Source organism: Alternaria rosae, assembly GCF_020736505.1.
Source record: "Alternaria rosae strain MPI-PUGE-AT-0040 chromosome Unknown BKA58scaffold_1, whole genome shotgun sequence".
NCBI classification, from domain to species: Eukaryota; Fungi; Ascomycota; class Dothideomycetes; order Pleosporales; family Pleosporaceae; genus Alternaria; species Alternaria rosae.
Window position 1 is genome coordinate 5,561,836 of NW_025763570.1, and position 25,477 is coordinate 5,587,312.

The 25,477-nt window shown below is 53.1% G+C and overlaps 10 protein-coding genes across 10 annotated transcripts; 7 read left to right on the forward strand and 3 right to left on the reverse strand.

Moving 5' to 3' along the window:
- Window positions 1–709: 709 nt before the first annotated feature.
- BKA58DRAFT_417178 (major facilitator superfamily domain-containing protein) lies at window positions 710–2,513 on the reverse strand (the record flags this gene model as incomplete). The annotated part of the gene is made up of 4 exons (XM_046172628.1): window positions 710–1,402; window positions 1,452–1,664; window positions 1,714–2,148; window positions 2,335–2,513. 4 exons carry the CDS (start codon window positions 2,511–2,513, stop codon window positions 766–768), a joined length of 1,464 nt encoding a protein of 487 aa, XP_046032306.1. The 3' UTR covers window positions 710–765.
- A 1,100-nt stretch (window positions 2,514–3,613) lies between these two features.
- On the forward strand, window positions 3,614–4,953 carry BKA58DRAFT_305880 (uncharacterized protein; the record flags this gene model as incomplete). Its single annotated transcript, XM_046167081.1, has 2 exons — window positions 3,614–4,346; window positions 4,382–4,953. 2 exons carry the CDS (start codon window positions 3,614–3,616, stop codon window positions 4,951–4,953), a joined length of 1,305 nt encoding a protein of 434 aa, XP_046032307.1.
- Window positions 4,954–5,331: 378 nt separating this feature from the next.
- On the forward strand, window positions 5,332–7,445 carry BKA58DRAFT_36304 (uncharacterized protein). The gene is made up of 2 exons (XM_046168821.1): window positions 5,332–6,103; window positions 6,155–7,445. Exons 1-2 carry the CDS (start codon window positions 5,710–5,712, stop codon window positions 7,228–7,230), a joined length of 1,470 nt encoding a protein of 489 aa, XP_046032308.1. The 5' UTR covers window positions 5,332–5,709; the 3' UTR covers window positions 7,231–7,445.
- BKA58DRAFT_36293 (heterokaryon incompatibility protein-domain-containing protein) lies at window positions 7,446–10,158 on the forward strand. The gene is made up of 3 exons (XM_046168816.1): window positions 7,446–8,029; window positions 8,177–8,901; window positions 9,054–10,158. Exons 1-3 carry the CDS (start codon window positions 7,660–7,662, stop codon window positions 10,062–10,064), a joined length of 2,106 nt encoding a protein of 701 aa, XP_046032309.1. The 5' UTR covers window positions 7,446–7,659; the 3' UTR covers window positions 10,065–10,158.
- Window positions 10,158–12,095, reverse strand: BKA58DRAFT_36299 (putative glucose dehydrogenase). The gene is made up of 2 exons (XM_046168819.1): window positions 11,665–12,095; window positions 10,158–11,618 (listed from the first exon to the last, which is right to left on the reverse strand). The coding sequence occupies exons 1-2, from the start codon at window positions 11,936–11,938 to the stop codon at window positions 10,252–10,254; spliced, it is 1,641 nt and encodes a 546-aa protein (XP_046032310.1). The 5' UTR covers window positions 11,939–12,095; the 3' UTR covers window positions 10,158–10,251.
- A 1,337-nt stretch (window positions 12,096–13,432) lies between these two features.
- Window positions 13,433–15,018, forward strand: BKA58DRAFT_36346 (uncharacterized protein). Its single transcript, XM_046168830.1, has 2 exons — window positions 13,433–13,664; window positions 13,746–15,018. The coding sequence occupies exons 1-2, from the start codon at window positions 13,584–13,586 to the stop codon at window positions 14,937–14,939; spliced, it is 1,275 nt and encodes a 424-aa protein (XP_046032311.1). The 5' UTR covers window positions 13,433–13,583; the 3' UTR covers window positions 14,940–15,018.
- A 139-nt stretch (window positions 15,019–15,157) lies between these two features.
- On the forward strand, window positions 15,158–16,857 carry BKA58DRAFT_306699 (Tannase/feruloyl esterase; the record flags this gene model as incomplete). The annotated part of the gene is made up of 2 exons (XM_046167125.1): window positions 15,158–16,414; window positions 16,525–16,857. The coding sequence occupies 2 exons, from the start codon at window positions 15,158–15,160 to the stop codon at window positions 16,855–16,857; spliced, it is 1,590 nt and encodes a 529-aa protein (XP_046032312.1).
- A 2,591-nt stretch (window positions 16,858–19,448) lies between these two features.
- BKA58DRAFT_465248 (uncharacterized protein) lies at window positions 19,449–20,206 on the reverse strand. Its single transcript, XM_046174954.1, has 2 exons — window positions 20,123–20,206; window positions 19,449–20,072 (listed from the first exon to the last, which is right to left on the reverse strand). The coding sequence occupies exon 2, from the start codon at window positions 20,060–20,062 to the stop codon at window positions 19,670–19,672; it is 393 nt and encodes a 130-aa protein (XP_046032313.1). The 5' UTR covers window positions 20,063–20,072; window positions 20,123–20,206; the 3' UTR covers window positions 19,449–19,669.
- Window positions 20,207–21,938: 1,732 nt separating this feature from the next.
- Window positions 21,939–22,888, forward strand: BKA58DRAFT_448226 (uncharacterized protein; the record flags this gene model as incomplete). The annotated part of the gene is made up of 3 exons (XM_046174271.1): window positions 21,939–22,163; window positions 22,222–22,687; window positions 22,830–22,888. The coding sequence occupies exons 1-3, from the start codon at window positions 21,954–21,956 to the stop codon at window positions 22,886–22,888; spliced, it is 735 nt and encodes a 244-aa protein (XP_046032314.1). The 5' UTR covers window positions 21,939–21,953.
- A 759-nt stretch (window positions 22,889–23,647) lies between these two features.
- On the forward strand, window positions 23,648–24,411 carry BKA58DRAFT_465249 (uncharacterized protein). The gene is made up of 2 exons (XM_046174955.1): window positions 23,648–24,025; window positions 24,106–24,411. The coding sequence occupies exons 1-2, from the start codon at window positions 23,743–23,745 to the stop codon at window positions 24,360–24,362; spliced, it is 540 nt and encodes a 179-aa protein (XP_046032315.1). The 5' UTR covers window positions 23,648–23,742; the 3' UTR covers window positions 24,363–24,411.
- The last annotated feature ends 1,066 nt before the right edge of the window (window positions 24,412–25,477 follow it).

The following is a 25,477-nucleotide window of genomic DNA, read 5'->3' on the forward strand; positions in this document are numbered from 1 at the left end:
TTCGTCGAGTCGTATGGCGATGATGGTTATCAACTTTTACAATCATCTGCCACTCCCTCACATTTGCACCGTGCAATGTGTCTATGCTCTGCCAATGTGTCTTCCTCGCACCACAGATCTGTATTGGTGGTATGCAGCGTCTAACGCGGTAACAACTTAGAGGTCAGACTTCGAGATCCTGGGCATCACATGCTCTTAGCAAAAGGATGATATATCGCGTAGGCTCAGGCGATGGAAGGACCGAATGGCGCGGGGGATGGAACTAGAGCGCAGCAATTGTCATTGGGCAGGAGCGGCCGAGGGTCGCATAATCAATCACGGCTCGATTAATGCTATCCTACATCGAACCACAAAGGCTGGAGACGTCGTTGTAGTTGGAGAGGCGTGGTGTTGAACATCGCCATGACGCACCACGTTTGCTTGGCGTCGGACGGCCGATTAGTCACCCACCTGTGAGGTACCTCATCTGACAGTATCCGACACTCCAACGCCATCTCGGCATCCAGCGACTCTGGGATGATTATGGAGATTCATGTCACGATTCTGCAATTCGACACGATAGACGGATTAATTGCCAGAACGCCATGCAGCCTCAGGCAACGTGACGGCGTCACGAAATCTTCTGCAAATCTGGGCCAAGTCACGATCACCGAAGGCTGTATTTTCCTATGTTTGTATCGGTATTCTACGATGCAGACATATAAACATCACCCATTTAAACCGTTGCGCATCGCTACCCTGTCTTGGCAAGCCATCACGCTCGTCTTACAATGCGAATCGGTAATCAGGATGATCGTCACCCAACGCCTTCATACTCTGGTCCAGAACCTCCGGCATCTGCATCCTCGCCTCGTCGCGCTTCTTGTTCTCTCTCTTACAACCAAAAAAGGTCACCGTCGCAGCTATGACACCGATACAAGCCAGACCGAGGCCCGTACTGAACCCAGTGCGAAACACGGGCGCCTCTTTGAACAGGAAGACATTCGAGCTAATGAAGGCACCCGCAGTACCAAAGTTGATAATCGCAGCAATAGCCACTGCGCGTTTGTACCCAGAGCCGCAGTTCATTGAGACCCAAATGATGGAGATGGGCATTGCGAGATAGCATCCAGACGCGATGAAGAATATACCCATATAACGGATTCTAGGGTCAGACGGGTGCGCAATCTCCACGACGAGACCTGTTGCGAGGACTGCCCAGCCAAAGACGTAGAACATGTATCTGCGTTGCAGCCACTCGCTCATGTAGGCGAAGATGACGGAGAAGGCAGCGCCTACAAGGTATACCGGGATTGTGTGGACCTGCGCTTGTGTTGCGGTGTAGCCAAGGCCCTTGAGGATGGTCGGTTGGAAGTTGGCGAGAGAGTTCGCATTCTCAGTGACGCCGATGTTCATCAAAACGCTGATCTATCATTAGTCCAGCCATGCGCGACGGCACATATGCCACTTACCCGGTCCAGATCTTCCAGTCCTTGAGGAAATGTAGCGCCTTCTTGAATGATATGTCGTCGTCGACTACATGACCTCCATCAGCCTGGATGCGCGCAAGCATGAGCGCCTTCTCATCGGGAGACAAGAACTTGCAGTGCTCGGGAAACGGGGGGACGACGGGCCAGCAGGCCATGCTGACGGCGATAGTCAAGCAACCTTCTATGATAAAAATCCTATTCTAAGTCAGCAGCTGTATTTCACAAGACTCCAGGGTTAACCTACCACCTCCAGGCTCCATACCCGGCGGTACCATCCATCCTAGCAATGAGCGACGAGACGAAACCGTTGATGGCGCCTGCGACGATACCAGCTGTGCAGAAGAACACGTAGCGGGTCAAGTACTCGCGCTTCGAGTAGTATGCGCCGATCAAATACGCTGCTCCCGAAATGTAGGCCGACTCAGCGATGCCTTCCAGCAAACGACAGACGACGAGTTCTTCCCATCGCTTTACAAGTCCGCAACCAATCACCGTGATACCCCAGCAGAACATCATTACGCAAAGACTCTTAGGCCCATATTTCTTGAAGGCGATTTGCAACGGGATGCCAGCGACGAGGTAACCCAGGTTAAAAACCCATACAGCGATATTGAACCTCTGGCCGATGAGGTTCAGTTCTGTCTCCATGCCCTGGATCTTCGCGTTGCCTATGTTCGCTCTTGAGAGCGAGTTAGCATAGCACGTTAATCTAGGAAAACGCTGGACAGGTCTGCAGCCTACATCGACATAAAAATATGCGAAGTAGGTGACCTAACGTCAATGTAGGCTCCAGACCTATTCGGTTTTTTTCCCTTGTATAAGGTGATAGCATCGCAACCATCAAAGGTTATTCATCCAAACATACCGGTCGATAAAGTTCACCAAGTAAAGAATCCACAGTACTGGTAAGATGCGAAAGTCAAGCTTCCGAATAAGTCGCCTCTCTGCAGCGCGATCAAAGCCATGCTCGGATATCAAGCTTGTCGGAGATACCGGTGAGTGGTGGACGTGAACTCCCTTCTCGACAACGCTGGTGTCTGTCATTTCGACGAAATGCGAGGAAAAATGAAAGAGGGGTGGTGTTACTGCTAGAAAGCCGGTCCAAGTTGACCAACAGTGACCGCTTCCTATGCAATGCGGGCAAGGACAGGGGCTACTGCGGAACAGACGAAGGACTACATTAATTACGCCCGGTCAACACATTTTTGCTCGCCGCGTTGCGCTCTCGTCGGTACTAGTCCAAGATGAGAGTAATGACCTCGACTACGAGCTGCGAAGCTTTCTGGCATGGTCTGATGTGAGGCTTTTATTGGGAAGAATTAACGGAGCTCTTACGCTTCCTCACAACGCTCACTTCGCCATGCGATCGCGATTGGCTATTGTCAGCGGAAGGATGCGCGGACATGGCATGAGAGAAGTGTCCGACATGGGGCGGGTAGGCGATCGCGCGGAACTGAGCTTTCTCCGCATGGCTCTTTGCTCCCTCCATCCTACGAGGCTTGGTTATACGAACGGCGCATCAACAACCTATCGCTATATGAACAGTTCGGCGGCGATGCTTGTTTCGAAACTAGTGCGGCGGCAGACCCCAGTATCATCACAATGGTATGAGCTAGCAAGCTCGGACGAAAGCTACGATCCACCTAGCCACAACGGCGCCTTCGGCGGGGAAAAGGCACCCCCACCGCAGCGGCCCGCAACAGCAAGTCCACAGGAAGGCTCCAGACCTTTGTTCATCGGACTTGGTTGGTTTACCGCCACGCGCGATTTCGTTATCGTGAGCGCGTCACGGAGGCAATGGCACAGCTTATGCTGAGAACGTCAACGAATCTCGAGTTGGCAGTGAGCGGCAGTTGATCAGGTGCCGGTAAGCATGGCGCACCGCCGATCGGTTATAACGCGATGAAAGCTTTGCCGTGCCGCGTCTTTATGGCAATCCTGTATTGTAAGCCTGCCCCGCCTATGATGTGGGTCGCCTTGTTACCGAGTTGCTATGGTTGCATTGTTCAGGAAGCAAAAGCTAGCCCGCATGAACAGATGCAAAGTATGCTGTCAGCAACTTCCACAAAGATCAGTATACCGGAGCCCCTCGCTCGTGTCATTCTTCGAGATCAGATCTGAATACCCCACAGAGGCTCACCGTCATGGCTGAACGAAGCCGCATGAGCATCGCGATCGTCGGCGGAGGTATCGCGGGTTTAACATTGACGATCGCACTTCTAACAAAATTTCCACACATCAGTGTCACCCTTTACGAGTCCGCCGAAGCCTTTGGCGAGATAGGCGCGGGTGTCGGCTTCTCACCGGTTATGGTTCGCACAATGGCTCTCATCAATCCACGCATCGCGGAAGCGTTTGTCAGATGCAGTAAAGGGAATACCGTAACCGACTCACCGAACTGGTTCACGGTGAGAGTGGGTGATGAGAGGAAGAAGGGCGTCAAGCTAGGGGAAGAGATCTTTGTTATACCAGGGAGGAAGGGTCCGGGAGGTGGCGTACATCGAGCGCATTTCCTCGAGGAGCTGGTCAGACTGGTACCAGAAGGAGTTGCGCAGTTCAAGAAGAGGGTACTTGATATCACTAGCGCTGATGACGGCTCCATCGATACGGTCTTGCACTTTGCCGATGGGTCGACCGCGCAGCACAGTGCAGTACTTGGTTGCGACGGGATCAAGTCGCGCGTGAGATCCATCGTACTGGGCGATTCGGAGACGGCGAAGGCAGTCTTCTCGGGAAAGTATGCGTATCGGGGACTGCTGCCCATGTCTGAGGCGGTGGAGATCCTGGGCGATGAGGCACCAAGGACACCGCAGATGTATATGGGTTATCATGGGCATGTGCTGACGTTTCCCATTGCGAACGGCACCCTATTCAACGGTACAACAATTCCACATGCCCGCCGATTCGCCTAGCTAACGTGATGATAGTCGTTGCCTTTTCATCGCGACCCACATGGGAAGACTCGAACTGGGTAGTCCAAACATCCCGCGATGACATGCTAGAGGACTACAAGCACTGGATCCCTGCCGTGCGCACAATCATGCAAAACATCCGGAAGCCTGATATCTGGGCGCTCTACAACCACCCACCTGCACCCACCTACTACATGGCTAAGCCACTCATCTGCCTTGTGGGCGACGCTGCGCACGCCTCAACACCGCATCAAGGCGCCGGCGCAGGTATGTGCATTGAAGATGTGTACATTCTGAGCGAGCTGTTATCCCGATGTCACGAAAAGGCTAGTCTCGAGAAGGTGTTTCACGCATACGATGCGGTAAGAAGGCCGCGGAGTCAGACGCTGGTCAAGACTAGCAAGGAAGCTGGCATGCTGTGGGAGTTCGAAGGAGAAGATGTAGGCGATGATTTGGAAGCGCTGCGGATTGATGCGCAGTCGCGAATGGCGTGGATTTGGGACCATGAGATATCAGATGATCTCAGTAAAGCAAGATGCATAGTGCAGGAGGGCTCACCAGACACTCCGTAGTCGTGAAAAGAACCCATTCAAGAAAGAAGCCGACCACCTAATTGCAGAGGAGACCAGACGCGAACAACGGAGAAGTTTACATCGCGTCGGGATGTTGTTAACTTTCGTTTTGATACTGATGTTGGCTGCAGCGCTTCACTTCGTTCCTCGAACCCGGCAAGGTGGTATCACAATACCTGGGCACGTGCATCTTCGCAGCCACACTTGCTCCAGGCTCGAGCGCGTTTCGCTTCACGGTCCGTTTGTCAAATCATCTGGTCCAACGATGGCTGAGCCTTGCTGTGTGGTCAGAAACGGAAGCCGTTCCAGAAAGCCGCTGGGATCGACTGTGCCGCACAGCCTCGCTACCACACTCCTTCATAACTTACCCCACGCTCGACAGAAGAGGATGCATGAAAACACAGGCGCGCAGCCTCGCTCCTACGCATCAGAGAACCTGGTCTGCTACGCTGTGCCTAGCGTTCGTCCAGTGATAGACCGCGAGGATGTAGCCTGGCCAGCTATTCCATTTCAAAGGCACCGAGCACAGCCATGACCGTCCGGATTCAGCAGGCGCAAGCGGAGGTATGTGGGTGTCTCAGGAAGGCTGTGGACATCCTGAGGAGACTGTGAGCGTCAAGGAAGACTGCGCTGGTGAGTATACCTAGACTTGGGCGACACCATCCAGCGTTAGAACTCCACATCATCACGACTTTACCTTTGATACTCATTGCCCACTTCGTCCCTTACACTCCAAGAAGACATACTCTTCCAAGCATGCCCCTTAATGTATACAACTCCGGAATCGTCGCTGGCTGCCAATGGGACCCAGAGGCGGTGCTCAAGCTTTCCCTCGACGGCCGCTGCATTGGTTGGGCGCCCTCACGTGGTCGAAAGTGCCGCATGCCTATACGTCAAGACAACGTGCACAGGATCGAAATATTGCTGGCTGATGTGGCGAAGGAAGGGCCAGACCCTGAGCGACTCCGGCCAAAGTTTCAGCGCCTCGCTGAGCACGGCTTGTGTGTTCGTTTTCATCAGTATCAAGTCGACGAGATGCTAGACCGTTGGATGAAGCGAATGTGGGAGGCTTTCCCAAGGCATGATCGTGTAGAAGAACGGATCGACGCGACGTCGGAGCGGGTGAGGCAACGGCCTGGGTCTGCGAACGGCAAGTCTTCTACTGCCCACCATAAAGCGCAGCCATCTAATTATTCCTCAGTTGTTGCGCCATTGGAAACCGAGCTTGCCGCGCGTGCTGAAGTAGAGCAGAGCATCGCTGTGTTGCAAGAGTCGCTTCGTGATGCGAATCGCCGCATCGAGGAGCTTACGGCCCGTCAAGCTGCGAACGAAAGCATGGCGCAGTTGGAGACCCGTCTTTCTCGTATAACGACATCGAACGATCCGTCTTTGTCGTCTTCGCAGCCTACTAATGTCCTCTCTAACCTGCGCACGCGAAGGGACAGAGCAACGATTTGCCCTCTTCTCACCGCAGAATCGGGTCGAGTGAGAAGCCCGACCACTGCAGGCGCGCGATCGTCATCAAGCACATCGTCCAGCGAATCGTCTAGCGACTCGTCAAGCGCGGCATCGAGCGAGGCATCGAGCCCGACCGTGTCAGGAGCACCACCACGCTCGACGCCCTCAACACTAGCACGAGCACGAGGAGTGCGCCGGCCAACAACGGCCGTCACATGGCCTTCGTCCAGTGCGTCTTCCAGTGCGTCGTCTAGCGCCTCATTGAGCACGTCATCCAGCGTCGCATCGAACCCCACTGTGCCGGAGGTATCACCAAGCTCTACGCCGGCAGCAGCAACACCCCGATGTACGCGCTCCCATGCCCGGCGCCTACCCTTGGATGATGAATGTCCCATATGCCAAGAAGGCGACCTTCTCTCCCAATACGAAAGGTCGGAGGTTGTGTGGTGTAGAAAAACGTGCGGGAGGAGCCTTCACAGGACTTGCTTCGAGGATTGGCGTAAGCAATGCGTCATCGACCACCGGGACTTCACGTGCCCTGTCTGCCGCGGCGATTGGGAAGAGCGTTCAGTTTGCGACGCCTGTGATGAGATTCAGGTGTGTAGGCAGAAGATCGAAGGCGAATGTGCTATCTGTTGCCATGCCTTAAAGGGAGACGCGCCGGAGGACAGGGAAGACCTCGTGTGGTGTAAGGACTCGTGCGGACAAAGTGTCCATCGAGAGTGCTTCGATAGCTGGAAAGAGCATTGCGAGGCTTTTAGAAGATGCACGACGTGCGTGAATTGCACGAGGTCGTGGCGTGAGGAGTGTGATGGCTAGGGAGCAAGGAATGTGCGAGCGCGAAGGTTTGGTCTTGCCTTCGGAATTGGGTTCCGATCGGAGCAAGCACCTCGCATCTTCATCTGATAGGCATACCTCGCGCCTACCCCAACCGTGTATCTTAGAGCTCGAATCGAAGCGGATGTCTCAGCCGGGCAGTCGCCAACCTTGAGAAACCAGCGCTCCTGCAGCTCCATAGCTAACATCCACGTACTAACCCCGCTGTCATCTCACGCGAGCCAAGTCCCGCGAAGCAATCTCAATAGGCACCAGCCGCCTGCTTCATGCCACGCTCGTCGCAACATCTTCGCCCGACCGCATCAACCCAAGAAACAATTGAACCCCTTGGAGCCCGCATCAACGTTGAGTTAACCACTTTGCACGTTCCTATCTTCGTTTGGTCTGCAAGGTGCAACTCTCGTAGCGACAATGGTACTCTGTAGCACATGCAAGTCCCTACCAATCCGCAGTATTCTCAGGCTTGCCCGTAGCGACAGCGACATCGACGAGTTCCAGTGGTTTCCGTTACCCAAATCCTTCGGAAACGAGACGCAACCATTCGTCAAATGGCACAATAGCCTGTCCGACCTACAAAATAGTGCAAGCCAATCGTGCCCATTCTGCCAAACCATCTTCAGTCGTCTCAGTAACAGCTACCATTATCACACAAATTGCAAAGACCTCGATGAGAGACTATGGCTGGAATTGGGCGTGGGCTCGGCCAGGTTGAGCGTGTACATGGGCGAAAAGATGCCTACAGTACGTCTAAGTGGCAAGTTCTGGTACATGTCAACCCCAGGTATGTCTTTCTGCTCTCACGTCAACCTCAACCCTGGAGCCTACATCGACGCTAGGTCACCTAATTTGCAGGCTTTTATCTTGATGTAGTCTGCAGTCCTGTTCAGATTTTTTCTTGCATGGGCTTCAATTGACGCGCGCTGTTCAGATAGTGTCGTCGCGGACTGCTTCCGGGAGCATGAGATCATGTCGGACTCGTTACATCCCTACGTGCTCCAGAAGACGGCAGCATGGGTCAGTCAGTGCGACGACCACCATGCGAGCTGCCGACAATCAACGCCGAAAGCGACTTTGCTACCTACCCGCCTTTTGGACCTCGGCTCACTGCCTATCGGCGCTGACTTCAAAGGCGTCCGCGGTGACCCACGGGCTCTACTCGAGGATACAGCACTCAAGCTTGTAGAGCTTCCACCTGGTAGCACGGGCCGGTACATCGCATTGAGCTATTGTTGGGGACAGGGCCTCCCAATTACGACTACCTCGAAGAATCTGCAAAAGCATAAAGGGAACGAAGGAATCAAATATATGCAGCTGCCTTCGACCCTCCGCGACGCCGTATTTCTCACCAGATACCTAGGAGTCCGATATCTATGGGCAGACTGCCTCTGCATCATACAAGACGACAAAGCGGACTGGGAAAAAGAGGCCTCTCGTATGGCTGATGTGTACAGCAATGCGTACCTTACAACCGCTGCTACTCGTGCCAGCCACTGTGGGGAGGGCTTTCTGCAGCCGCGCAAAGTCAAAGACCGACACGTCGTCACTTTTGCAGACAAAGAAGGGTCGTTTGACTTGTACATCTATTACGACGATCTGACTATGTCACCTGGGTCTATGGAGTCTATCATCGACCAGTCTATCAAGATGCGAAGGGTAAGCTTCAATTCCCCACGTCAACCTAGGAAGAAATGAACACCCGAGAGCCTACATCGACGTTCGGTCACATACATTACATGCTTTCATATTGATGTAGTCTCTAGTCCTCTTCCTTCTGTGCCCCACTATCTGGAGCTAACGCTGCTTAGGAAGAGCCTCTCTTGAGCCGAGTCTGGGTCCTCCAGGAACGTGTCCTGGCACGCCGCACAATACATTTCGCGAGCTACCAAATGCAATGGGAGTGCTCAGAGCAAGTCCTTACCGAAGACGGATACACCGAAGACTATAAAGCATGTGAAGAGATTTCGTTGGAACGAATCGCGCAAGGTCTCAAGAGCGTGAAAGATGCGCCACTGCTCCAACACACCCAGCAATCACAGGACGCAGAAATTGTTCGGGCCTTTAACCCTGCATGGCGCGTGTGGTCGCGGTTGATTGAAGAGTACACATCCCGCAACATGACCTACCAATCCGACAAGTTTCCAGCCCTTTCTGGTGTAACCTCGGCGCTACAGAAGCTCACTGGCGATGTTTGCCTCGCTGGCATCTGGAAAAGTTGGTTTCTGCAAGGCTTGTTATGGCGGCTGCAAGATCCCAACTGGGATGAATACGTCTTCTTTCCCAAGACGCCGCAGCGCTCCCACCCCTGGAGAGCCCCGACGTGGTCCTTCGCGTCTGTTGAAGGCGTCGTAGTATATCATCTTCTTGATCATGACCTTGGGCAGGAGACATACGCAGAATTGCTGCAATGCGACGTCTGCCCCAAGGGAGTCAATCCTCTCGGAGAACTGAAGAACGGGTTCGCAAAGATCAAGGCGCCAGTCGCTGAAGTCTTTGACGTATCGCCCGTACTATCGGATGCCGGCAGGGTATGCAAGGTCCGCATGACGAACGACAGGCATGCAGAAGGCAGTGTCTGGTTCGACGTTGAAGTGCACAACTCTTGCTTCGTGCTTATGATCACGCCTCATACCGGTATTACTATCGTACCAGTTGACGTTGCTCAAGGAACATACACAAGGGTTGGGGCTGTGGCGGTGTTCAGGATCCACGACCCCGCGCCCGAAGCTTTCAGGCGTGACAACACCGCTTTCATGGATCGCGACAGGTCAATCTCGTCGTCTCACTACCCAAGTCCAAAGATAATCACCCTGCTGTAAGGCTCGGGGGCTAAGAAGCTCAGTCTGCATATGAAATGGAAATTAGAGACGGTTGACATGTTGCGCGAGTAGCTCTATCTTAGTGAGGTCGTTCAGGTCGAGATGATGTTTTACAATAGCGCGACTCACGATCACAGGGCTAGACGAGGCATAGCATGAAAGAGTCTGTCGACATTATCATCTACTGTCATGCCACGTCGAAACACTCACCCAATACGATATCAACAGCCTGTTCGGCAATCGCGTAAACAGGTACCTGATAATGAGCTGCAAGAGGCTTTGGGATAACACTCGCATCAGCGACGCGCAAGTTCTGAACCCCATACACCCTCAGCGACCCATCAAGAACCGTCCCCATCGCTGCTGTCCCTGCAGGATGATACGTGGTACTCGCGCCCATCTTGATTCTCGCATCGATCTCTCCGTCAGACTTCCCCGGATAGCCTAGCGGAATGTATTCACGTTCGACAAGCTCCTTACCCTCAGCTGTATTCAACATCAGCTCGGTCTGCATACGGAAACCCTCGCGCATGACGTAGCGATCTGATTCCGTCGCGCAGTAGTTTGGGTCGATGATGGGATTCGCGGACGGGTCAGACGATGCGAGCGTCACCGAGCCTCGCGATGTCGGAAGGCAGCCCATGAAGAAGGTCATGATGGATGATCCATCAATCGGAATGCTAAGACCCTGCGCTTCCGCCCCGACGACGATGTACATGAGAAGCATCTCGAGGTGAGTGCGTGGGCCCTCGAGCAGTGCGTGGTCATCAGATATCGGACCCTCATCGCGCTCGATTGCTGCCTTCAGTTTCCCGACTTGGGGTATGGGCGCGCGAACCAAGAAGTCTATCGGCCCCCCTTTGTCGTAGTTTGGACTACCGAAGAGCGGCGAGCCGATCGCTAGACCCTTCTCTGGGTTTCGCAACTTCCAATAGCGGTACATCATCAGATGGTCATGTAAATTCTGGCCGACGGCTGGTAGGTCGGAAACAACTGGAATGTTGTACTGCGATAGCTGGGAAAAGTCTCCGATACCAGAGAGCATCAAGACTTGGGGCGTTCGGTAGGCGCCCGCGGTTATGATGACTTGGCCGCCTTCGTTGAGATCGATCCGTCCGCCATTTGCGAGCTCGACGCCGACTGCCGTGTTCGTATCGTCGAATAGCACACGCCGGGCGATGGTTGATGTGCGCACTTGGACACCGTGCAGCGGGTATACAGAATGCGCCATCTGCCGTTTGCCGTCCTGGAAGTTCTCTACCAGATCGCTGATGCCTTGAGGACGGCCGTCGTTTAAGTCATGGATATGTGGTATGTCAAGGTTCGACCAAAGCTTCTGAACGGTTTCACGCAATGGGTATTTACGACTGGTAGAGGTGACAGATGCCGTGTGCATCGGGCCGTCGTGACCATGCTGCGAGGGATCTGCCCCAGGGTCGAAGTGCCTTTCCGTGCGCTTGAAGTATGGCAATAGCCCGTCGTAGCTCCATCGCAGATCGTCCACATCGCGTGCCCACTCATCGTAATCCTGCGCATCGCCTCGAATCCAGCCACCTGATACAGTCAGCTGATAGCGCGCACCTGAAGTCACCATATGTACCATTGTTGATAACACTGCCGCCACCAAGGCCTCTGAAGCCTACATTTCGCTTGGGCTTCCCATCGAGATGCTCTTGAGGTGTTGTGGAGTAGTTATAGTCGTATTGGGAGAAGTGGAGGTTCGCGGCCGCGGCTGGTATGGTAACATGCGGACTACCAGTAGGATCGGGTCCGGCTTCGATGAGTACAATGGACAGCAATGGCTTCCTCTCGTGCAGACGCGACGCTACTACTGTGCCAGCAATTCCGCCGCCTACGATGATAACGTCGGCCATTGCAGACGCAGCTTGTCGACAAAGGGAGGAAGCGGTTTCGAGAGGCCGTTGAATCAGCTATATGCGCGTTGTACCTCGCACCTTAGCACTTGAAGTAGGTGGGGCGTTAGGGCGCATGCAGTCAGCCGCTACGGTCCAGTCATACGGTCAGCTATCACTGCGCAGTCCACATCAATACGCACGACAAGAGTGGCAGCGGCCAGCCAGTCCATCGGTATCCTGTAATAGCCTGCTATCACATCCATCGTCCTTCCCTGTCCGTGGCGTCGGCTGGTGCTGTGATGTAGTGTAGGATGGTCGGTCGGTCGGGAATGCTCAGATCAAAAACAGGATGTGTGTATCGCGGAGGGCGGTAAAGGGTCGGTACACGAGACATCGCGTGATGTGAAGTATAGGATCTTGGTCGAATTTGCTTCGCGCTTCGAAGCTGATCGCCCTTAGTATGTGTTTACAAAGTCAACAAAGAGCTAAGCAATAAGAGTGAGTGTCTTGAGCTCGTACAACGTATAAGCCTCACGCGCCCGGGCAGCGTAAACCGTCTCTTCGACGTTATGCCGGAAACTCCACAGCTTTTCTCTGCGGCTTGGTCTGATAGTGTCCATGTTGCCAGGGAGTCTCAAGATGCTGTGCGTTGAAGAGTCCAGGTGTGCTATCGGAATTACGCCTGAGGCAACCGCGAGATCCCTATTGCCTTGGCTGAAGGTTTGAATCGCACTGGAGTGCAATTGTGGAAGCCGTGTACCGTCTCGGGTCTGGGCGATCATCCGGTCATGCGTGTATGACTGTGTTCGTGTTGAGCGCGGCACGGTGTCTGACTAGTCGATGACGTGTCGGATCTACGTATCGCCGCGCCGCGCCTTCTGTACCGAGGCATAAGCGCCCCCATTCTTAACACCTCGTCGCCATCTTCTCCATCCTGCCACGTGCAGAAGTAAACCAACGGTAGAACATCCTGTTGGCACTTTCACGAAGCAGCGAATCTGTAATTAAGCGCACGGTCTCGTGACGTTTGCGCCCTTCACTTGCGCAACCGGCCAACGCGACCCAGACTGGGCCTCCTTCAATGCGGTGTGGCAGAATACTTCGCTCAACACACTCTTGATATGGGACACTGAGTCCGCGGAGCAGTTCGCTCTCTTGAGAACGCAGCTTGTCTGGAAGGACACCTCGATACCAAGTCCGGCTCAAAACGTCGTCCATCCTCTTCTAGGTTTCGCCCGATTTGAAGTCTTTCAAAGACGGTACCAAGGGCGTGTGGGGCATAGCGCACGTTGCAGTCAATTTCACTCGCGGGCTGTACGTTTGAACGAACGTCGTATGGTCCTCGTAGTAACTGCAGGCGCGTCATAGCGATTATATTCGAGCTCGGCCGCGAGTCGCCATGTACGCCGTACACTCAATACGATGTACCGACCATGATCCATGACAGACCCACATCGTTGCGGCAGTGCTGGATCCATGAAACGTGAACGGATGTTCCCGAGCCCATCTCCAGATGACGATGGCGCTAAACTGAAACGCCGGTTAGTCAGCGTATCCGTATTCAACGCTGGCCGTCTCCCTTGCCGCTTTCCGTATTCCCGCCTCCACGTATTTCTTTTAATCGTCTTTTCGCCAATCACAATTGTATTTACCAAAGTCCGCGATGCCTCCGCGGAAAGTTATACGGAGATCCCATCGGAAATCTCGACTCGGCTGTCAGGAGTGCAAAAGACGCCACATCAAGGTACGCGACCTGCATCTTGAACGCGGGTACCTGCGTCTATACAGGAAGCAATGCAGATACAAAGCGTGCTGATTCTATTAGTGTGATGAAGCACAGCCCACCTGCCAGAATTGCGCGCGTGATGATCGAACATGCACGTACCAAAGGCCGACAGAGCTGTCTCAACGCGCGGTTACCAGCCAATCGCCACATGCAATCCCCGAGACCACATCAGGATCTTACTTCGGGACTCCAACCTCGCATGGCGTGCCGAGTACGGTGGAGCACAGCAATACGGTGTCACCAGCCGTAACGTCTTCCGTGGACCTGTCTTTCCTCTCTCCGGCGGCGTCGTCACCACATGGCTCAGATCTCTCGTTCAATCTGCGACACATGCAGTTGTTCAGTCATTTCATTTACGAGACGTATCCAAGCGTCCAAGAAACGGGGTCGCTGGACAACGGGCAACTACGTGCCCTGATGCCGATGATACTCTCACAGCCTTACACCGTTTACCAACTTCTGGCCCTGTCCTCTATGCACATGAGCTACAAACACGTGGAAGAAGCGGACCGGCATCTTGAAGAGGCTAGAGCTCTCCAGACCCAGGCTTTGTGTGCCTTCAACGATGCACACATTGAAGTCACTCAAGACAACTGCATTTCCATGATGTCGTTCTCCACCCTCGTCAGCATGCACGCTCTTGCCGAGGTCGCTGGACATGCGGATGCGGAAGCCGGCGGAGTTCTGGACGGATTCATCACATACATGAACTTGCATCGAGGTGTTCGAGCCATCATTTCGCAATCCTGGAACTTCCTACACAAGACCAGCCTCGCCTCTATCCTAAGACAAGCCGAGGATGCGATCGATCGTGGGTCGTTGTTGAACGGGCAAACAGCGGTGGCGGTAGCCGACCGCTTGTCCAACTTACTGGACTACGCTGACATGAGCGACGAATCTCGACAGCTTTGTCGTGTGGCTGCGACTGAGCTGGGTGTTATTTACCGGACAGAACCAGACTATGCAGAGCCGTGGACCCAGTCGCCTGGACCCGGCGGCTTGATTTGGATTTGGCCTGTGAACCTGTCCAACGAATTCACGGCACTTTTATCAATGCGAAAGCCGGAAGCGCTCATCATCCTGGCCCACTACGCGGTTCTTTTGCATCGAAGACGCGGGGTCTGGCTGGTCGGCAATATCGGCAGGATACTAGTCGAGGAGATTTCGAGATTCTTGGGCAGCTTCTGGAAAAGTTGGCTTGATTGGCCGAATGAGGTACTTGCGCAACCCTAGCGCGATACCTAGCCAACCAGCGAATACGTCGTATACCATGACTCGTATTCGTCCCCCTCCACGCATCGACCACGAAGCGGACTCGCGCGTCGTACCAGAGTAGATGCAGTGGTTATTTCGGTGAGAGCTGTTGTATCCCATCGCTACTTATATGAGCAATGCCGCGATCGTTCCAATCCATCATCCGACCACAGTCTCTCGTTCCACAATACAACACGATGCAGAACCTCACCGTCCCATTCTCTGCCTGCAATGCCAGCTCTATCCCGTACCCCGTCGTCTTTGGCGCCAATGTCACGGGTCTCACCGCTGCGCTCGTCCAAAACTACACGGGAGCTTTCGACACAACCACCAACAAGCCTTCTCCCGCCGCCCTCGGCCTCGACTTTTGCAACGTGACCGTAACATACACCCATGAAGGCCAGAACGACAACATTAATGTCGAGACGTGGCTCCCAATCGACAACTGGAACGAACGACTCCAAGCCGTCGGAGGTGGAGGCTGGGTTGCTGGTCGGTTCACTGTATCCTACGTTTTCATGGACGAAGCCATAGGCGAGGGCTATGTGGCTTCGACGACAGACGCCGGCCTGGGCTCATCACCTCTTCCCGATCCGTGGGCGCTCAACAGCCCTGGCAATGTCAATCTGTATGCGCTACAGAATCTCGCCTCCAAGTCGCTTCACGACCAGTCTTTCATCGCCAAAGACGTCGCCAAGTCCTTCTACGGACAAGCTCCGAAGTACTCCTACTGGAACGGATGCTCTCAAGGTGGCCGCCAGGGGTTTATGCTCGCGCAGCGCTACCCCGAAGCCTACGACGGCATTAATGCGGGGGCGGCTGCAATCAACTGGAACGAGTTGTTCTTCAACGCCGCATGGGCGCAGGTCATGATGTCAATGACGAACCAATTCCCGACGAAGTGTGAGCTGGACGCTATCACCTCGGCTGCTATCGCCGCTTGCGACCCTCTCGACGGCGTTATCGACGGTCTCGTTTCCGACCCGGAGAAGTGCTTCTTCGACCCATTCACAATGGTTGGCAGCGTTAGGAACTGTACATCGACCGGAAAGGCTGTTACTATCAGCGAAGGAGCCGCAGTTATCGCGAACGCTACGTGGGAAGGCCCCAGGGGACCTGACGGCGAGTTCATCTGGTACGGAGTTGACTATGCGAGCGATCTCACCGGCAGTGATGGCATGGACGGCACTCCTTACCAGGTCGCCCTTGCATCAACCACGTGCAATGCGAATGGTACATGTACCGGAGCACCTGCGCTCCTAGGTGAATTGTGGTTGAAGTTTTTCGTCAAGAAAGACCCCGAGTGGAACTACACGCAGATTAGCTCGGTGGAGGAGTACATGCGTCTCTTCAAGTCGTCAGTCCAGGAATGGTCTTCCATCATCGAGACTGCGGACGCAGACCTTTCGGAGTACCGCAAGGCTGGTGGCAAGATCATGACATTCCACGGTTTGGTAAGTCTCCCATCATGCGCTTCTTGCTGCTCGTCGCATGCGACACGGTTGTCTACTCTAACTCACCCGTTGCACTTTTTCTCTTGAAACCCGACTAACCTCTTCTTCAGGCCGATGGTGTCATTCCGCACAAGGCGACCGACAACTACTACGACCGCGTGACGGACCTTGATGCCAACGTGGACGAGTTCTTCCGCTACTACCAAGTTCCTGGCCTCGGGCATTGCAACGGTGGTGCTGCCGGCGGAAAGCCTCCCGCCACGTTCCATGCACTCGTCGACTGGGTCGAGAATGACGTCGTGCCTGAGACCTTGCCCGTGAGCTTCAACGATACCAAGGGAACGCAATACGACAGGTTCCTGTGCCCGTACCCGCAGAAGACGCGCCTTATCTCGAAGGATGCAGATGCGACGAAGCCGGAGGCGTACGAGTGTGCGCTTTGAACGTGCGACAAGCGTAATGATTGCGATAGTGCGACCGTACGACACTGCGGCGGTGCTAGTCTTGCGACGATGTGTATATAGAAGCAGCTTTGATATTCGTTCTCGGTGATTTGCCTGCGGGTCAGATAGAGGTGGCGTTCGCGTGCGATGCTCTAATAATACAAAACCTTTGCCTTTCTGCACGATGTCTTTACGCAAGGTTTTCGCACACGTTCTACGCGCATGGTACGGCGGTCGTTGCTAAGGAAGCGAGACAAGTCTTGAATGCGGCAACCTGTGCAGACAAAACTACGACGACCAAAAAATGAAAGCAACTGTTCTGCTGTTGGAGCTTGACACCTGGTCGGGTCTGCAAGTCGTTCGCTTTAGCGTAACATGACGGCGGTCAGGAAGCACGCGAAATGCAAGCACCAATTCTGCACCACAACGACAAAACAAGAGTCGATAATTGTGGCTGCCGCCAGTCCTCAGCTAATCAGACAAATAGTGATGACACTGCGGCCCAAATTCCATGCCCTGATGCGGTAAATGGTACATGCAGATCCGCCGGGCGGGCACTTAATTAGTTCCATCGCTGCCGACGTGCATCAAGGACATCGTTGCGCAAAGCACAGACGACCGGCCGACCCACCAGGACTTCAAAAACAACCCTCCACACGCATTTCCATACCAACTCAGGTCCCAGCTAGTCGCTCGGAGTGCCGCATGACGCCTTGTCGAGCTAGGGAGACATGCCTGCAGGCAGATATACTCGATGTCCACGCACAATGCTCAGAAGCAGCAGAGCGGCGGAGTCGTTGGCTTGAAAACGTCGCAGAAGCAGAATTTGCTCTCTCCGCGACGGGTTAATCCCCTTAGACGAGGCTTTGACTTGCGTCACGCGATCGTTCACGATGCCGTCTCTAACGTGGTTGTCCATCTCTCGTCGCCAGAATTGGGCGCCATCCTCATCACCCTGCTCACTACCGACGTTGGCTGTGGCCAAGGAAGGAATCATCTTCTACTCGCATTCGCTGTTTAGTATAAAGAACTTGGAATCCAACCAGCAGAGAGTGGTGGGTGTACGGGGCACAACAGCGACTAGGGTGTCCTAGGTGCGAAGAGACGCATGGCTTCGACGTTGCCGGTACCGCGGGACGGGGGGAGCGCGGGGATTCAATGAGTAAGCGACGATCGAAAAGCAGAGATAAGGCTCCAGGTCACGTCCGAGGGTTCAGGACTTTACCGCAACTTGGTGGCTTGTCGCTCGGACATCAGCGTTGTCAAAACAACGATGTTGCCTCCAAAACTGCATTATCAAGCGCGTTCTGTGGGCTGATCTTTCATACAGCTCACAAGCTCCTTGTTCTTCGCCCCATCCCGACCGACGCTCGAAATATGGCCTTGTACCAGGTTCTTTACGCAAACATACTGAGCTGAAAATAATGAGCTGCACTGAGAGAAGGTGAAGTTCGGAAGTCTCAGGCGGTCCCCTCCGCCTTGAACTGTTCATCATGCACACCACAGCCGAGAGAAATAGAAGATGTGAGACGCTGACATGTTACTGAGTCTCCCAAAAACATTTATCTTATTGGGACAGGTGGTTTAGTGAAGAGATATTTTTCCAGATCCCGATTCAGCATACTTCGCTTCGCAAAGCGTGGTACTCCTGGAATGGCAGAAACTTAGTCGAACTCCAGGCTTCAATTCGCGAGTTTTGCACAGTGAAAGCATACACTGTTCGAGCAATCAGAGCATTCAACAATCGACATCAACAATCTTGTCGCAAAACTGTGTAGACTTGCGTCCGCAAATCGATCAGCAAAGTGCATGATCTTTATATCAGAGCAGCATCGGAGAAAAGCGGACAGAGCCTCAATGTGCGCACATGTCCGAAGTTGCCTAAATTGATGCATGCGTACGCATCCTTGTTCATACACGTAGATGACGATGACTCCATGGCAACTTTTACTGGGCAGATCCTCAGTCTGGACCACTCAGAGCCGGGAGGCCGTCCCACCTCACGGTCGCCCCACTGTGTAAATCATGCGAAGTTTGATGTCATCTCTTCATGGCTGGTTGGAGTGGTGGGTCCACGCTGCGGCCATTCTAGCAGGGCGCAGCGGACCCCGCCCCCAATCGCTGCTAATCCCCCGGACCCGTCCCACCAAAGACCCATCTTACCTGTCCTTATCCTATCACAAGGACATGTCTCGAACAACCACACGAAGAAAACAAAGCACCCGTAGCGGGATACTATTTTCCTCTCCTTCGCCCTGCTAAGATGATGACACGCTGCACTCCCCTGATTCAGTCCGCCGAATCGAAGGCGGCGGTGAGCCCCAGACCCCGTCGCACGCAAAGCCGCACAACCCACTATGACCAAACTTGAACTCGAGCAACTGCACTGGGACGTTCCTCAACGCGCGGATCATCAGGAAAGAAGCGTGTTAATGGCGGGTGTTGTTGCACTGGAGCCCACGGTGCTCGGAGGGCAGTATGTCCCATACGGACTTTCAACAGCGACAGCGCAGTGGTCGAAAACATCCACTTCGTTCTCGCGTCTAAGCAGTCTCAAGATTTGTTGATCATAAAGCAGGAACGTAGTCACCCTAAGACGATGCAATGCGAGGCTGGCAGATACAGGCTTCCATGACTCATGTTGACAAGCAGTAGAATGGGTGACTACATAACTGCTGTGTTGAACAGCGACGCTCTCATAAAATTAGCCAGAGATTCTCCATGCCACATGGATACGTGGTCTCTAAGCTCTTTTACATTTCACCACGCCCTTCGAAAGATCTCCGATACAATACTTAGCGTCGCCTGAGAGCTAAGCAGTGAGCTTCACTGCTCTCTTCTTCTTTGGCGATCCATTCCCGGCGTCGCATGAGTTCCTGTTCGTGTGGCCAGGATTGCAATACCAATGCCAGTTGTCATCCTCATAATTGATCGTTCCGTAATCGTCCCAGAATCCGCCAAGCTGGTTGGTATGTTGGTACGGAAGCTGATCGCAGTGACCGCCAGCAATGATTGCAGTGCCACCTACGGTGTTGCTGGCTTTGGAGAGGGCTTCTGCTTCAGTATTGCCCTTACCGACTTGGCAATACGGGGAACTAAATATCGCAGTGCCGACAGCTGAGCCGTAATCCATGTTTACGGCAGCTAGCCAGAGGGCTTGGGTACCAGTCGTGGCGTAGATGGCTAGGAGGAGTGATTTGACCATGTTGGGTATGCTAGGATAGGTATCAGTACATATTGATCCCAGGCTGTCCTTTTGACTCACTTGAACAAGGCACTCGGATATGCCCCAGCGATGGAGGGTAGTGGAACAGCCGTATCGAATGTTGAGGACTTTGATAAGCTTGGGGACAGAGACTTAGTGGGCTTATATATGCTTTTGCATCGCCTTCTGACAGTTGTCTTACAGATATACGAGATCCCGGCAAAGGACCGATTGCATCCTGCTTCTTACGCCTCGCGTCTGATGATGCTACATCGTAATGTACGGTCCGATCAACTGCTCAAGCACCAGAGCAGCTCTTGTTCTCTGCCACATCAATGGGCGTCAAGCGGCCCGGTGTCACTGCCTGCGTACGTTGCCTGTACACAGCCTCGTGCTGAGTTCGTTGACCGCCACTATCATACTATGACATCGCACTGTTATACCATGGCCCGAAGCGTGCAACTTAGACATGACGCGTCAGTCATGAGCCTAAGTACGTCCGTGCAGCTGTCATGGACTGGCCTGTCAGATATTAGAGCAGCTTATCCCACTGTATCCCTAAAATAGGCTGATATGATAACATTGCCTCTTGCACGACCATGACTGCCCCGGTTTTGCGGACGCTGATGTCGCAGCGGTCTTTCATCATCATGTCATTATGTGAACAAGTGGAAGCACGTAGCTTTCTGATTTCTATTGCAATTCGACCTTCTCACTTCGATTGAATTCGTGAAAGTGCCATAGACGGCAGCCGCTAAAGAGATGAAGAGTTTTATCTGTCACCGCCCTAGTATTTTCAATATTCACTATACACTGATACTTGCTTGAAAGGGCAGCACACTGTGTCGGTCCGGCATACTCATATCTAGTTCATAGATCTAATGAACCCTGAGGGTTACCGCTTTTCATGTCACACCGATCATCTGCGCTAGATCCAAGAGGCGAGTTTGGTTTTGATCACCTCAGACTTTCAGGCAGATGATGCGTTCGTGTGTATTCGCATGTTTCTACCAAGAAACATTAGAGGCTTCTGATGCTAAGCTTTTCGGTGTCCTTCGCAGATATTCATGAGCTCAGCGACATCTCCATAGCATGCAGCCGTCTTTCTTCGCACGTAGATTGTGGCTGTAGTAGCAAGCTCCTCATGTTTCATCAGGAATGAAGTCACCCAATCGAAGTTGCTCGTATTCTCGAACTCGGGTCTTGTTGATCACGATCTCGGAGCGTCCGACTACTAACGTCCGGTTCGGCCCGATTTGGACAAGTGAAGGTTTGATCTACTGCAAGAAGCCGCGTGAGGCACGCTTCAACCCACAATTTTGTAGCCATGCCTCGGCACATGTGTATACGTAATGTGTTGGCAAGAAAATTATGGAAGATCGGTTATTCCTTTTGTTAACTGGACAGAAGGTTGAACCATGTACGGCATGCACTTCTAGCGCATGAATTCGGTGTCGGGGCTTCAAATAGCCCCGGCTAGGCCCAGGAAGGAAGATAGATGCGTCTCGATTGTTTGATCGTCATTGCCGCTGTATGTTTGGATGCCACTGTAGGCAAATACACAGGACGCCTAGCCTAACATCCGTTCTATCGATTTCCCGCTAGTACGGACTCTTCATTCCGTTATGAATCGAGTTAGGCTGCAGTTGCAGGACTACTATGCAGTGACCTCCGATGTTCAAGCTTCAGCTTAGGCCTCGTGTAGCTTGGTGCACCTCATATGCTCAGTTAGTGCCTACATCGATCGAGCACCAGGAGAAGGTACAGAGTATCGAGGTCACTGCGGGAATAGTCACGTCGACGTCTGCGTTGTATAAAGACAGGCTGGAGCGCTGCAGACAGAATCATCAACATTCACAAGCTTCAACAAACAGTTCCAAGCGAATCCAACATGCCATCACCTGCTTATCCCATCGCTCTTGTGGCTCTCATTGGGTCCGCGCTCGCAGACATCCACAATGTCAATCTTCCCTCGAACTTCTTCGATGGTCCACAGAGCGGTATTGGATCATGGTACCGTGCCTCTGCCGGCCAAGACTCGACAAACGGCAAGAGCTGGTGTGCGTACACGTACTATAACAGCGATCCTGTCTTTGCTGTGGTAGGTAACAACCCTTTTCGAGATCTCTGGAATTGTCACTAACGAGAACGATGCTCAGTCCCTAAAAGCGATGGGCGGCAAGACCTACAATTCGGACCCAGCGGGTTGGAAGGCAGCAACGCAAAAGTACTGTGGTCTCGAGGCGACTGTTAAGGATCCCAAAACTGGCAAGCAAATGCTTATGTACATTGGCGACGCATTTGATGATAAATATGTCCTTGTAAGTGATCTCCTCGAGTACTATTTCGCAAGATCACTTAGTAACACGGTTCATCAGTCGCCGGGGTCTATCGACATCATGATCGACGCCTTCTCGAACATCCACGGGAACCCCAACGGTAACAAGAACGACGTCATCAAGGGTGTGGAGTGGCAGCTTACAGGACGCGTCAACACAAAGTATGCTGCGGATGGCGCCGTATGGCCAACAAAAGCTGGAGCAGCACCAACGACTCCTGCTCCTACAAAGATGCAGACTTCTGCTTCACCGAAACCGTCTGCCTCTCCACCTGGTGGTGGCGAAGGTGCGAAGTGCAGTGACTCGACGAACTGTAATTCTGGCATGACATGCTTAGCACCTGATGGTGTCTGCAGCACAGCCGCTTGTAATTGGGGGTTAGATCCTCCTTCCTTTGGCTTTTGAGATTTACTAACAAAAATTTTCAGATGTACCGGATGGACCTGTAGTGCTTCGTCGCCGTGCCAGAAACCAAACACGTGTGTAAACGGCGCCTGCGCAGCTCCGACCACCGGCGCTGTAGGTGCGAAATGCAGTAATACGACAGATTGCAACTCTGGCTTGACATGTTTGAGCCCCGATGGCGTTTGCAGCAGCGCGCAGTGCAACTGGGGGTGAGCGATCTTTACGTGTGCGACGAGTCGTGGAAAACTGACTTGGATCTACAGATGCACTGGGTGGACCTGTGATGCCTCGACGCCATGTCAGAAGCCGAACACTTGCGTAAGCGGCAGCTGCGCCGCAGCTTGAACGATGCTCATAACGTGATCTGGCCCACCTGGACGAACTTCGTACGATCAGGGCTGCTATATGGAGGTACCCTGTATGAATGGACATGGTCCTTTTGGAATATTGCAGAGATGGGAAGACATGGTAGAGTTGAAATAGTGGTACGTCTGGCCATTGTTTGCGGGTTGCTATTCCATTGAGAGATGCATTGAGGACATACGAATACTTAGATACATATGGAATACTACTGCCATATCTCGTTCACGACAACATGCATAGACACTCACCGCATCTTAAGCATCACGATATAAATACACATCAAATTTACCTTGAAAGGGTCTCGACTTTAAAATGTCCGAATGCGGAAGGTCGGAGATGCAGGTCCGTTTACACGACCAATCAGGTGTAGCGAGCTTCAGGAACCGAGGACGGGGAGGCCCACTCACGGCCCGTTCACGAAAGGATTTTTGTAAGGCGTACCGTTTATCTGGGGCATGCTCGTATAGCTCCCTGGTGCCTAGAGGTGTTTTTCCGTGCAGCTGTAGAAATAAGACAGTTCGCCCCGTGCGCATTTTAACACACCTCTATCACAACAACCTAAATTAATTGACTATGCGTTTCTCCTTCCTCGCGCTTGCGCTCGCCGGCTCGGCCGCCGTGACAGTCGCAGAGAGCGAATACGACCGCCCCGATCTCGCGGACACATACTGGGACGTGAGCATTTCTACACAGTCCGGTCGCCCAGGCTACAGCATCCGCGACTTCAACGCTACTTTCCATTCATCAATCACCAATGTCATTGAGGGAAAGTGTCACTACAGCTTCGTGCCACAAGGAACCAGTGCGCCTGCCGAGACGGATGTGTGTAGCACGGGATTGAAGTATGAATGGGACTGTAAGTCATCTTGATTATTCTATCTGCCGGACATCCACGTCTGCGAAACTCAGTGCAAGAGGCTGATTTTGGTGCGATAGACACGAACGTTACGTTCCTGGAGCAAACGCTCGTTATGGGTAACGACACTTTTTGGATTTACGGACTGTCAACCAAGATAGAGACAACTCGCAGGAGCGATGGCATGAGCAGCACGACCAAGGGTAATGGCAAGGTGGATATCAGCCATTATTGTATCAAACCCGGATCGGGGACCTACAGTGGATGTGGATACGCTAACGGCTGCGTATCCACGAAATGCAACAACGAGAAGACAGGTGCTGCTTGTTACAGGTAACACAAAGGATTCTCTCCTTGACATAGGGTGAAGGGGTTGAAGGCCAACCACGACCAAGTCAGAACGCAACGATGATCGCGGGGCTCGGGGTCACGTGATCAGGATTGGCACCCCGCCAAGACCAGGCCTCCGGGAGGCCAGTGGGGCTAGGGAAGCCACGGTCCTCCCAAACCTCCCTCTGGGATAGGAGGCCAGGGAGGACAGGACCTAAGGCAATGGGTATAAGAATGTGTTGGATTTCATTATTACACTCATTGTGGTCAACTCAAATAGTTCATCTCTTACACAGATTGTTAACTAGTTATTCTATCGTTTATAGAATTGGATTGTCTTTACCTGCAGTTATTCCACGATAACTCTTTTCCACAGAATCGCCAGACAAACCTCACGGACTACCGCTTTAGTCTACCTCGCCTTAGTACGGACCGAGCCTAGAGAAGTATAGCCTAACCCCGTGTAACACTTTGACCACCATCGGATTCAGTGGACGTGAATAACAACCAGGTTGCCCGATTAAGGAAGATGTCAGCCCCAAGAGTCACTCAGAACAACGCGGCCCAGGGTCCGGGACCCTCGGCACCAGCACCAGCAAACAATGAGATGCTGGATGCATCCGACTCGGAGACAGAAGATACTCCCAGTGCCACGGAGCTCAGACACCTTAGGCAACAGGCCCAAGTTCAGTCTCGGCAGATGCTCGAGATGCAGAACATGATCAATCAGCTTGCAAGTCAGCTGATGGCCACCCCCAACGAACGATCATCTACTACGAAGAAACCCAAGATGGCGTCACCCGAGAAGTACGACGGAAGTCGAGAAGAACTGCGAACGTTCCTCACCAACATCGACTTGTACTGCGAGTTCAACGAAGTACCCAACGACCAGGAAAAGATCCTCATGGCAAGCACGTACCTGAAAGGAAAGGCTTCCAATTGGATGCAGCCATACGTGGACGACTACCTTACGGATATCACGCAACATGGAACTAAGGAAGAAACCCGAACCATGTTCGCGAGTTGGACGGAATTCAAACAAGAAATGGGACGCATCTTCGGAGAAGTAGACGCGAAGAATCAGGCTGAGAAACGGATTACTCAACTGAGGCAAACCAAGTC

Bases quoted from the DNA above. Each gene is read 5' to 3' on its own strand.
- BKA58DRAFT_36346 (XM_046168830.1), top strand. From the start codon at position 13,584: ATGCCTCCGCGGAAAGTTATACGGAGATCCCATCGGAAATCTCGACTC. The intron at 13,665-13,745 runs GTACGCGACCTG...TGATTCTATTAG, and splicing joins GCAAAAGACGCCACATCAAG to TGTGATGAAGCACAGCCCAC.
- BKA58DRAFT_36304 (XM_046168821.1), top strand. From the start codon at position 5,710: ATGCCCCTTAATGTATACAACTCCGGAATCGTCGCTGGCTGCCAATGG. The intron at 6,104-6,154 runs GCAAGTCTTCTA...ATTATTCCTCAG, and splicing joins ACGGCCTGGGTCTGCGAACG to TTGTTGCGCCATTGGAAACC.
- BKA58DRAFT_465248 (XM_046174954.1), bottom strand. From the start codon at position 20,062: ATGGTCAAATCACTCCTCCTAGCCATCTACGCCACGACTGGTACCCAA.
- BKA58DRAFT_36299 (XM_046168819.1), bottom strand. From the start codon at position 11,938: ATGGCCGACGTTATCATCGTAGGCGGCGGAATTGCTGGCACAGTAGTA. The intron at 11,619-11,664 runs GTACATATGGTG...TGACTGTATCAG, and splicing joins CGGCAGTGTTATCAACAATG to GTGGCTGGATTCGAGGCGAT.
- BKA58DRAFT_465249 (XM_046174955.1), top strand. From the start codon at position 23,743: ATGCGTTTCTCCTTCCTCGCGCTTGCGCTCGCCGGCTCGGCCGCCGTG. The intron at 24,026-24,105 runs GTAAGTCATCTT...TTGGTGCGATAG, and splicing joins ATTGAAGTATGAATGGGACT to ACACGAACGTTACGTTCCTG.
- BKA58DRAFT_36293 (XM_046168816.1), top strand. From the start codon at position 7,660: ATGGTACTCTGTAGCACATGCAAGTCCCTACCAATCCGCAGTATTCTC. The intron at 8,030-8,176 runs GTATGTCTTTCT...CGCGCTGTTCAG, and splicing joins CTGGTACATGTCAACCCCAG to ATAGTGTCGTCGCGGACTGC. The intron at 8,902-9,053 runs GTAAGCTTCAAT...AACGCTGCTTAG, and splicing joins AGTCTATCAAGATGCGAAGG to GAAGAGCCTCTCTTGAGCCG.